Source organism: Acipenser ruthenus, chromosome 19, assembly GCF_902713425.1.
Source record: "Acipenser ruthenus chromosome 19, fAciRut3.2 maternal haplotype, whole genome shotgun sequence".
Lineage (NCBI taxonomy): Eukaryota > Metazoa > Chordata > Actinopteri > Acipenseriformes > Acipenseridae > Acipenser > Acipenser ruthenus.
In genome coordinates, this window is record NC_081207.1 from 8688290 (window position 1) to 8701159 (window position 12870).

Genomic DNA, 12870 nt, shown 5'->3' on the forward strand with positions numbered 1-12870 from the left:
GGGCTTCAGTTTCCTAAAGTTTTGCAGCCCTAATCTTTCAAAGTGGAGCGACAGGCATATGCAGAGATCCTTCCCAACACTGTGATGAATGGAGCCTGGCTTTCAGAATGATGATGAAGCCCAGTGCAGTGGTGAGAGACACTCCAAATGGGATTTCGTCACTGATGAAATGCGGGACCTCACGTCGCAGATCAACCAGCATCTGCCACCACTAACAGAGAGGAAGAATGGTAAGTTATGCTATTCTATACGATGCTTTCTCACTTGACAAGGCAGTGCATCAAGATCATATAATATGCCAGTCGTCTGTAATAGTTTTGTAAACTTGCACCAGTTCTCATTACGGGATCTGTAGGAGACATCTTAGTTTTTTTAAAACAGTCACTTTAAGAACGTCTTTATTTTTTGTTGGTGACCTTCCATTTAACCATAACTAGCTAATCAAATAAAAAGCTGGTGGTTTAATAAAACTATTCCTCTTTTCATTATGAAAGTTGGTGTTTTACACTAAAATATTTATCCTAGGTGTCGGTCTGCCAAAGTATGACCGCCTGTGCACTATATCAGAAAACAGACCAGTTTACCTCCAGCTACTGTTTGCAGAAGGTTATTAATGACACATTCAAGCTTAGTAATAACTCAAGAAGCATAACAGGCATTTAAAAAGGAGGTATTTTTTAACTAGTGTTCTTGTGATAACATTTTACATGTTTTAAAAAAAACATATGGGACTAGGAGCTTTTTTGTTAGTCCATTGGCAGTACTGGGAATCCACAAAGACATAAAGACATCACGCACAACCAGGTGTGATTCTCTAAGACCCCATTAACTCCTGCCGCCTTTTCTCATATGTGAACGGTCCAAAAAAGAAAAGGCAGCCCAGGGCTGGCCTAGATTTAGGCTGCCGTTTCGATGTGGCCCAGGGCCTGTAATCCAGGAAAAGGGCTGGCCTTTACATATGTATGAATGCAAAGCAGACTTAAAAGGCATTGCACACTGGATCCGTTCCGTCATTTAGCACCCGTCATCCGAAAAAGTCGTGCATCAATCCACTGCACACTAGATGCGTTAATATCGTACTTCAGAGCACAAATGTGAAGTGGAGGCTTTGTAGTAAATATACCTAGTTTCAGTATTTTAATAAAAAATAAATACAATTCTATTGTACATAACTTTGAATACAAAATGTTAACTGCAGTATAAACTTAATGATCAGCAAACGCTGATGGAAGTTAAAACGTTTGCTAATTATTACGTTTCTACTAGATCTACAGTAATGTTGTTATGCAATACAACATGCAAAAACACGATATTACACAACACAGTTGTCATAGCATCAGAAATCATATGACCAGTATTACATTTTTCAAACACTGGCTCCTGTAATAAATTTATCTAAAAGTTGGGAAGCTAGCAATGAGCTACCGAACATACTTTACAACAATGACCTTCTAGTACTCTCTGTGTATGAAGCCAGAAATTCCATCCCTTTCTTGGACTGCCCCTCTTTTCTGACTGTTCAGCCCTGACCGCTCTTGGTTGCCCTGTCACGCTTCTTTCTCTGATACGTGTCTCAAGCTTAGGCCATTATTTCTTTACTTCCTCGACTACAATTGAAATAAAAAGTATATGCTTGTAGTAACCTATACTGCACAAAATCCATGTATATGTATGCTATCAGTTCATAATTTTATGTTTTATAACACATAGCATTCATGCCCAAGTCCACAGCAATGTCTTTCCATATGTGTTATTTTTTTTCAAAAGTCTTTGTAATCTTTAAGTAATTTTTGTTTGCTGACACACATAATTAGATTTTCCATTTTGTTCAGGGAACTGCAAGAATCCACGTGTCTTCCCAGTCGTTTTTCATTGGTCAATGTAATTAACGCATGTCAAATCGGATCAAATCAAACTTGTTTCGATTCCAAAATTGACACATCACCGTCGTACGACAATTACAGATGGAGTGTGCAAGGTGCAATAGGGAATATATATATATATATATATATATATATATATATATATATATATATATATATATATATATATACAGTACTGTGCAAAAGTTTTAGGCAGGTGTGAAAAAATGCTGTAAAGTAAGAATGCTTTCAAAAATAGACATGTTAATAGATTATATTTATCATTTAACTAAATGCAAAGTGAGTGAACAGAAGAAAAATCTAAATCAAATCCATATTTGGTGTGACCACCCTTTGCCTTCAAAACAGCATCAATTCTTCTAGGTACACTTGCATAAAGTCAGGGATTTTGTAGGCATATAGTCAGGTGTATGATTAAACAATTATACCAAACAGGTGCTAATGATCATCAATTCAATATGTAGGTTGAAACACAATCATTAACTGAAACAGAAACAGCTGTGTAGGAGGAATAAAACTGGGTGAGGAACAGCCAAACTCAGCTAACAAGGTGAGGTTGCTGAAGACAGTTTACTGTCAAAAGTCGTACACCATGGCAAGACTGAGCACAGCAACAAGACACAAGGTAGTTATACTGCATCAGCAAGGTCTCTCCCAGGCAGAAATTTCAAGGCAGACAGGGGTTTCCAGATGTGCTGTCCAAGCTCTTTTGAAGAAGCACAAAGAAACGGGCAACGTTGAGGACCGTAGACACAGTGGTCGGCCAAGGAAACTTACTGCAGCAGATGAAAGACACATCATGCTTAGTTCCCTTCGCAATCGAAAGATGTCCAGCAGTGCCATCAGCTCAGAACTGGCAGAAAACAGTGGGACCCTGGTACACCCATCTACTGTCCGGAGAAGTCTGGTCAGAAGTGGCCTTCATGGAAGACTTGCGGCCAAAAAGCCATACCTCCGACGTGGAAACAAGGCCAAGCTACTCAACTATGCACGAAAACACAGGAACTGGGGTGCAGAAAAATGGCAGCAGGTGCTCTGGACTGATGAGTCAAAATTTGAAATATTTGGCTGTAGCAGAAGGCAGGTTGTTCGCCGAAGGGCTGGAGAGCGGTACATGAATGAGTGTCTGCAGGCAACAGTGAAGCATGGTGGAGGTTCCTTGCAAGTTTGGGGCTGCATTTCTTCAAATGGAGTTGGGGATTTGGTCAAAATTAATGGTCTCCTCAATGCTGAGAAGTACAGGCAGATACTTATCCATCATGCAATACCATCAGGGAGGCATCTGATTGGCCCCAAATTTATTCTGCAGCATGACAACGACCCCAAACATACAGCGAAAGTCATTAAGAACTATCTTCAGCGTAAAGAAGAACAAGGAGTCCTGGAAGTGATGGTATGGCCCCCACAGAGCCCTGATCTCAACATCATCGAGTCTGTCTGTGATTACATGAAGAGAGAGAAGCAACTGAGGCTGCCTAAATCCACAGAAGAACTGTGCTTAGTTCTCCAAGATGATTGGGCCAACCTACCTGCCGAGTTCCTTCAAAAACTGTGTGCAAGTGTACCTAGAAGAATTGATGCTGTTTTGAAGGCAAAGGGTGGTCACACCAAATATGGATTTGATTTAGATTTTTCTTCTGTTCACTCACTTTGCATTTAGTTAATTGATAAATATAAACTATTAACATGTCTATTTTTGAAAGCATTCTTACTTTACAGCATTTTTTCACACCTGCCTAAAACTTTTGCACAGTACTGTATATATAGCATATATAGTAGCGATCTTGGTTCCAGCAGGCAGGCGCATCACACATGGCGAGGCAATCCACACACAGGCAGAGGGCGGGCGCGAACCCGGGACCTCTCACACTAAAGCATAGCACCGATACCACTGTACAAAAGAGCTGTCTCCCTTGCAAGGAGCGTATATCGGGCTTATGTCTTTGTGTGTGATTACGTCACCTACCAGCCCTACTGCTGCCTTATTATTATTATTTGTTTATTTAGCAGATGCCTTTACCCAAGGTGACTTACAGAGACTAGGGTGTGTGAACTATGCATCAGCTGCAGAGTCACTTACAATTACGTCTCACCCGAAAGACGGAGCACAAGGAGGTTAAGTGACTTGCTCAGGGTCACACAATGAGTCAGTGGCAGAGGTGGGATTTGAACCGGGGACCTCCTGATTACAAGCCCTTTTCTTTAACCACTGGACCACACATTCCCCCCGTGCACGCTACTATATATATATATATATATGTATATGTAATTTTACTTTATTTTTTACAACAGGGAACTATTTGTAATATTTGAAGTACAACAAACAAGTTTGTTTGTTTTATTGATTAATGGCTCCGGTAAGCTTGAAACTTGCTTTGAATTTGAAAGTGTAAAAAATTGTATTTTCACTGTAATATTTCAATGCCTGTTATTGTCATTATTATTGTTAATGTTATTCTGCTGGCGATACAGCAGTAGTTTAGTATGTATCGTTAAAGTGACCAGACGTCCCGTTTTGGACGGGACAGTCCCACTTTTGGAACACTGGTCCCAGTGTCCCTAGAACCTTTCTTGGAACGCTCATTTCGTCCCGTTTTTTTTTCTCAGTGGTTGCGGCGAGAACAGAATATTGTATTTTACTGCAGGCTGCTGTCTAACATATGTAATTTATTACAGTACAATGACACTTGATGTGACTAAAGGGAAGGTTGAATGATCAGTAGCATTAAAAAGCGTTTGTACAGCGCTGTGCAAAACTGGAGAATTACTGAACAGTCAACGTTCACATTTGCAACCAATCAGAGAGAATTGAACGCGGGTTTATCACTGGCTGTTGCTAAAACAAATTGGCCACTATTCTCGTCTGAATCTCGTACTCTCGTATGCCTGATGAGACTATAGACGGCTCATACAGGTACCATTGTATTGTGTTGGAATTGTATTGTGTTGGAATTATTCTCTTCATCCATGATAACGACTGCATGTAAACGACACATTTGTGAAATTTATGTTGTAAAAATTGTTTAAAAGTTTCAGAACATTTTTTATTTATTTAAGTATACATTTTATGTTGTTTTTAGCAATAATGAAATACAAGTGTTTCAGGTCTCAAATTATATATATATATATATATATATATATATATATATATATATATATATATATATATATATATATATATGTACACATTGATAGTTGAGTACTGTATGATGCAAATAGTTAAAAAAAAACAACAAAAAAAAAGAACCACGTCCTCGTTTCATTTTACCTTTCTTCTTTTAAAAACACATCTAAATAAGCTGCTTTAGAGGCAGGATAAATCTATTTTTAATTTGGTGACCACTTTATTTCTGTGTTTAAATGTATTACAAATAAGTATATTTTATCCTGCAAAGTTTAAGAAAACAAAATAGAGACAAAGATTATGTTATCTGTTGCATACATGTGATAGCTATAAAAGTTTTTTTTTTTTTTTTATAAGTATTTAACTTTAATAGTTTAACAGAAGAAAAACACACTGATAAAAACATGTTTTTTCTTCAGCAAAAGAGGCATGGGGTGGGGTCGATCCCTTTAAGCTTCTCCAAATAGTTTCATTTCCAAATGTCCTTTTTAACATGTTTTAAGCTGACAGGTATCACTTAAAACAGAAAGGAACCCGTTAAAAACATGTTCATTGTATGATGACATTTCCTGTCTTGTCTCTGCAGTTTTTCAGTACCAATCAATGATAATGAGAAAACGTCTCCTAACAATCTGAAAACTTCTCTGCACATTTTACACAGGCTAATGCTTATGCTTATATTAAGGAAGATTAAATAGCATTCCTTTCGTAAGTAAGGAAGTGACAGCATTTCATTTGATCAGAAATGGAATATGATTTAATCTTGTTACACCTTGATGTCTCAGCCTATACTGTTGACTCAAAAAAATAAACTCCAGTCAAGATCAGCAAAGAAATTAGCCTTTGTAAAATGCGTAGTTAATTTAGATTGACAGAAGACACTTTCTCATGATCACTGATTGGTACCAAAAAATGGAACAGGCAGGAAATTACATCTTGCAATTATCACGTTTTTAACGGGTTTCTTTCTGTTTTAACTGATGCCTGTCAGCTTACAACATGCTAAAGGGGAATTTGGAAATACAACTATTCAGAGAAACTTAAAGGGTTTGCCTACGTGGATTACTATCTACCATACTTAGTAAATTCTTCAAAAGGAAATTCCTGTTTCTGCAATCCCGGCAGTTTCTAAACAAATCTCAGAAAAGCTGATTAGTCAGCTTCATTTATTGCACACACTGAAAGGATATTTCACCCATTTCATCACCTTTAATAGTAATAGTTTAATAGTAGAAAGTGGCTCAAAATAATCCTAATATCTATGAATCACAACACACTAATGATACAAGCAGAATCTGCAATAGAAAAAAAAATAATTAATAAATAGAAATATTCTATTAATAAATAGAAATATTGAGATATGTAATGTTTTCATACAGGAAGGGCCTGGTTTGCAGATTGGGCAGTGGAGGATAGGATAGAGAAAGAGAAAGCATGAGATGGAAAGTGGAAATCAAAGAGAGAAGATGCAGTTTCTTAGGGAGAGAAGGGACTAGATTTGCAGCAGTAACCAACAATAGAATAGAATCACAGAATTTTATATTATTGAATAGCTACTGTGTCATGTAATAACTATACTTGTGTAGAAATGAAATTACAAAGACAATAAGATAATTGATTCACAAAAGAAGTTTTTGAAAGTGAAATATTCCACTCTGAATGTCACCATTAGGCTCTGCATTCACTTTCAATATGATATTAGATCAAACATTGCCAAAGTAATAATAAAAAACCTAGAGCTTCCCTGTAGCTTGGATGTTGGAAGTTATCCACAATATTTCCATACTGTCCCAGTTCAAGGACTTAAAAATCTGATCACTTTAGGTAATGCTGATGTTCAGTCTTTACTTGTAATGGTTAGGGACTAGACAGACATCGGTTTACAACATGCATAAAACTGAAACGAAAGCAATACATTTTTAACTTTAACAGAAATCAGTTTTTTATCAGATGCGCAAAAGCCACTGAGCAGTGTAGATAAATAAACTTAGAAGAAAACTTTTTACAGAAGCGCAGCAGCACAACAAGTTATAAAGAATTATTTTCTTCTGCTTTTCTTTGACAAAAGGGGTATTCCTTTACCTTATGTCGAAGGCAGTTCACAATCAACACAGATAATGTGCTTCTCCACATGTGCAGTGCACTTTCCACACAGCTGTCCAAAGTTTTATTTTTATTGCACTTGCCAACCTGGCATTGGCATCTCTTGCAGCTCTCAGCGGGGTTGCCAGCTTCAGCTGTGGGTACACGCTTGGCAGTCTCACTCTATTCCAAATGCTTCTTGCGAAGTTCCTGTGCTAACTATAAAATATATTCTGTCCTTGGTAAATTCTTCTCCGTACATTCTTTGTAAAGTACCCAGGAGTTGATAGCTGCTAGGTCCAATACATTTTAACACACCTGAACAGGCGACCTGCAGGAGACAGCTTTCACGGAATACTTCCGTGCCATCTGATCCAAAACATCAACTCCATATTTTGTTGCGTTGTAAAACTCCACGGTCTCTGGTATTTTTTTTCACTAGTCCCTATGGTAATTGACTGACCAAAAAAGGGAGGCCTAATTTGAAAAGAGATGAATTTAATGCTGTAAAAGAACTGGAGAAAAATTCAATTTTAGTAATTAAACCGAAGGATAAAGGTGATGCAATTGGAAAATAATTAATTTTATATCACATTAAGAGCGAATCCAACGCAAGATATTACAAATGAAATAGATATCTTTTCTCTTCTGCATTGGCTGAAGGCTGGATAACTGAAAAAGAGAAATATTTTTTAATTACAGAACATCCTGTCTGTCCCGCATTTTATATACTCTCTAAAATACATAAATCATTAGAGTACCCGCCTGGTAGACCCAAGTCTCCGGCAACAGCTCACTTACTGAACTGCTGTCTCAGTAAGTTGATTATTTTATTAAAAGGATGGTTCCAGAGATGCTATAAAACAGCTTAGTAATATTCCTACAAATACAATACTAGTCATATTGGCTGTACAAAGCCGTTACACTAATATTCCTTACGAAGGGGGGTTAAGTGCACTTTCTAGATATTTAGATTCTCGTCCAGAAGGTCTTTTCCCTCCTTCTGAATTTTTGTTAAAGTTAACAGAGATGGCTTTAAAAATGAATTATTTTCAATATGCTGGGGTTATTATTTACAACTACAGGGCACAACCGTGGGTGCAGCCTTTGCACCCAATTATGCTAATTTATTTATGGGTCATTGGGAAGAAAATTATATCTATAACTCTGTACATAATTGCTATTTGTCTCATATTTCTTTGTGACACAGGTATATTGATGATATTCTACTAATATGGAACAGAACTGAACAAGATCTTGAATGTTTTATAGATTACATTAACTCTATTGATCCTCATGTGAAATTTACTGAGGAACACAGCTATAAGAATATGCATTTCCTAGACTTGACAGTTCTGAAAGGAGACAACAATACACTTGCATCTACAATATACTGTAAACCTCAGAAAGAAATACACTGTTACAGACTAACAGTAATCACCTGCAGTCTTTGATATGCAACATACCTTTTGGTCAATTTCTACTATAGGATGCAAATGTGGTGCAGCAAATCTATATAGATGAGAGAGAAGTTTACACAGAGAGGTTATAAATTAAATGATATTGAAAGAGCATATTTAAGAGCAAAACACACTGATAGAAATACTTTATTTGTTAATAAGGATATTATTAGTTTATTTAGCAGACGCCTTTATCCAAGGTGACTTACAGAGACTCAGGTGTGTGAACTATGCATCTGCTGCAGAGTCACTTACAATTACGTCTCACCCGAAAGACGGAGCACAAGGAGGTTAAGTGACTTGCTCAGGGTCACACAATGAGTCAGTGTATGAGGTGGGATTTGAGGTGGGATTTGAACCAGGGACCTCCTGGTTGCAAGCCCATTTCTTTAACCACTGGACCACACAGCCTCCTCGACAGTAGTCGTCATATTTGTTTCACTACTAATATAACTCAGAGGCAAGTGCAATTAAAAACATCATTCTTAAACACTGGCACATTTTGGAAAGTGACAAACAACTTAACACCTTTACCTCAGCGCCCCCTATGATCACTTTTAGACGAGCACAGAACACCAGAGACAGGGTAGTACATACACTACATTCTCCATCTGTAAAGAAAAATTGGCTACCTAGCAAACCAGCTGTTAATTTTTGTTGTGGCCATTGCGTACACTGTGCCAATACTATGGACACAAAAGCCTTCCATCACCCCATACCAGTAGTAAATATAAAATAAGAGGTTTTATTAATTGTAATACGACACTTGTTGTCTATATGCTTAAATGCCCATGTGGTCTTGTATATATTGGACAGACAAAAAGAGCTCTTAAAATACAAATAGATGAACATAAAGCAGCCATTAGTATTAGAAATATGGATTATGCCATTGCCCAACACTATTACAGCCAACCATGGTTCAGTATCTTCTTCGAAATGTTATGGTATGTCTGTCAAATAGAGGCGGGGATCTAATTAATAAGTCACCACGTTGTGAGTGCTATTGAGAACATACATTAGATACAGCAGAGCCGAGGGGACTTATTGAAGAACACAGTTTAGCCCCGTTTCTTTAGCCATTATCTGTGTCTATTATTATTATAGAAGGAATTTCTAAAACTATGCTGTTGTCTACATTAAATTGTTTGGAGTATCTTTCTTTTTTCTGTATTGGTTTTATAAATGTAAAATAATTGTAACTAAATTAAGAACACCTGTCAAAATATAACAGTATACATACAGGGTGTAAGTTCACTGTGGTTTTCATTATTTAAAATCATTGTTTTTTGCCCTGTGGATGCTTGTAGACATTATGGTACATATAGATAATACTGTTATTTAAAATAACATCTATAAATAGTCATTTATCTATATATCTTTGTATTTAATTGCTGAAATAGCATAAATGTGTGTAATTAATTAATTGGACAAGAGTCTTTTTAGTACCTGGGTAGTATTATTATTATTATTTATTTCTTAGCAGATGCCCTTACCCAGGGCGACTTACAGTTGTATACAAAAAATACATATCAAGAATTACAGTATTAAGAGCAAGATACAAAATACAATGACTTCAGTCCCAATAAGAGGAAATACAAAACACAGTATGATTTGATATCGGGGCAGTTCAAGAGCAGATAAGTGTTGATAGTTACATCAGGGTTAGATACAAGTGCAGGTGAAATACAAAACACTACAGATTGGGTTAAGTGCAGGATTAAATACAGTAAAACAGGGAGCAGATAAGTGCAAGTTAAGGCATTTAAGGCAGAGTGCTGTATTGTCCAGAAGGGAAGAGTTGAGTTTTACAGGTGTTGTTTGAAGAGGTGTGTCTTGAGGAGGCACCTGGAAGGTGGTCAGGGACTGGGCAGTCCTGATATCTGTAGGAAGGTTGTTCCACCACTGCGGGGCGAGGGTGGAGAAGGAGCAGGCTTTGGAGGCAGGGGAGCATAGAGGAGGTACAGCCAGTCTCCTAGTGCAGGCGGAGCGGAGAGGTCAGGTGGGGGTGTAGGGAGAGATCAGGGTCTGGAGGTAGCTGGGTGGCGAGTACAAGAGTCTTGAACTGGATGCGAGCGGTGATCGGGAGCCAGTGGAGTAGCGGGAAGAATCGGCAGGTGCGTGCTAGAGTGGAGATGTGCTGGAAGTAGGAGAGGCAGGGGTCCAGGGTTGCTCCAAGGTTCTTGGCTGAGGAGGAGGGAGAGAGCGTAGTAGATTTCAGAGGAATATAGATCAGAGGAGGGGGAAGATGAGGAGGGGGAAGAAAAGGAGGTCAGATTTAGAGAAGCTGAGTTTGAGGTGATGCGAGTGCATCCAGGAGGAGATAGCAGACAGACAGGGAGAGATACGGGAGGGGATGGTGGGGTCAGAGGGGGGAAGGAGAGGAAGATCTGAGCATCATCAGCAAAGAAATGGTATGAGAAACCATAGGATGCGATGAGGGGGCTCAGGGAGCGGGTGTAGAGAGAGAACAGGAGAGGACCCAAGACTGATCCTTGGGGCACTCCTGTTGAGAGACGGTGAGGTGTGGAGGTTGAGTCGCGCCAGGTTACCTGGTAGGTGTGATCAGAGAGGTAGGAGGAGAACCAGACCACAGCAGTGCCACAGATTCCCAGGTCAGCGAGAGAGAATAGGAGAATAGAGTGATTGAAGGTGTGAAAGGCAGCAGAGAGATCGAGGAGAGAGAGGCAGCACGGGAGTTTAGTGAGTTAGTGACAGACAGGAGAGCAGTTTCAGTGGAGTGAGCAGAGCAGAAACCAGATTGGAGAGGGTCGAGCAGAGAGTGCTTAAACAGGAAAGCAGAGAGCTGGTGGTGTACTGCCCACTTGAGGGTTTTAGAGAGGAAAGGTAAGAGGGAGACAGGACGGTAGTTCTGGAGGGAGGTGGGGTCGACGGTAGGATTTTTGAGGAGAGGGGTGATAGAGGCTTGTTTGAAGGCAGAGGGAAAGAGGCCAGAGAGGAGAATGTTGAGAAGGGAGTAGATGAAGGGGAGTAGAGCAGGAGCAGCAGCTTGAATGAGGTGAGTGGGGAGGGGGTCCAGGGCGCACGTGTACACAAGCCTCCCCAGAATGCTCTGAGGAAGATGTTGGCAGCATCGAAATGTCAGCTCTGTTGTACAGACATTAACATCGGTCTCCTTTTTAGCTGGACTAATTAATTAAATAAACATTAAAAGGTTACCATGTGTGCTCTCACAACTTTGTGCTATCCCGGGGCGGTCCATTCAGTGAAGTCGCCGAGGGTAAGCAGTCTGTTTTGATCTATTGTCCTTCTGTAATTGAGCACCTGTGATTGTTTGAAGGCCCACACAAATGGCAAAATGCAGCACCGTTTCTCTTGCTACACAAAGTTGGAAATTGCTTGAGCGCTTGAAAAAAAAAACCTGAATCAGATTCAAGTCGCCAAGCAATTTGGTGTTTCCCGTTCTGGTGAGTTGCTTCACCATTCTGTTAATGTGCATGTCCTGTATAGTGCTGCTGCATTGTGTAACGTGTTTAGGTGCGCTGTGTTAATTTAGTTTATTAATGTTAAGTTAACCTTAAGTTGCTCCCATTATTTTTGCCTCTGCCATTGTGATAGACCGAAACACACCCACCAGCTAATTTCATAGTACGTAGCGATTTGGCTTTTTGACCGTGTTGTTTTGCTTTAGTTTTATTAACGTTGGTTTGTCTGTTACTTTACTATAGTTTTATTAACATACTTGCCTATTGTTTTGCTTTTACTTATTCAGTTCATTTCATATGTTGATGCACGTGCGTCATGACAAGCAATACATATTTATTTATTTATTTACTGATTGATTCATATTGTGTCTGGTGGCTAGCTCCGTCTTATAGAACACTTTGCTTGCTTCCTGAGGGGTGTTCTCTTAGCCGGAGACTACTCTGTCTATATCTGTCTATCTGTCTATCTATCTATCTCAATACACAGCATATAATGCTGTTTAATACCAACACTTTGAAATATAGGGTTAATTACTTTACAGCCTGCTTACAAAGTAAACAACTCTTCACGTCAAGCCCTATCTAAGAATTAATTAACTAATTGTATTAGACAGTTGAAGCAAATAGATCCGTTATCTCACATTCTAATGTGATTTTTTTTGTTAATGTCTGCCCATTGGTTTTAGCAGGGTATCTGGTTGACAATCAAATGCCTTGCCCCAATATATACAAAATGAAAGCTCTACACAGAAAAAAAATCTAGGTAAACTGAAGCAAAAATATCTTTGCTGGAAGGTTATAACAATTATCCTCATGATTTAAAATGATATTCAAAATATTTGATGATATTTGTATTAATATATGTCAAGGGTAGGTTA

The 12870-nt window shown here is 38.7% G+C and overlaps 1 protein-coding gene across 3 annotated transcripts in view; it reads left to right on the forward strand.

Moving 5' to 3' along the window:
- The first annotated feature begins 31 nt into the window (after positions 1-31).
- LOC117424089 (myocardin-like) overlaps positions 32-12870 on the forward strand; it is a 97445-nt gene continuing 84606 nt past the window's right edge. The window contains exon 1 of one of the 3 annotated variants that reach the window (XM_058992454.1): positions 32-230. In XM_058992454.1, coding sequence (XP_058848437.1) covers positions 89-230 — 142 coding nt within the window. In that variant the 5' untranslated portion in view covers positions 32-88. The remainder of the gene's footprint in view (positions 231-12870) is intronic. The other 2 variants (XM_034040167.3, XM_058992455.1) reach the window with 2 other exon arrangements.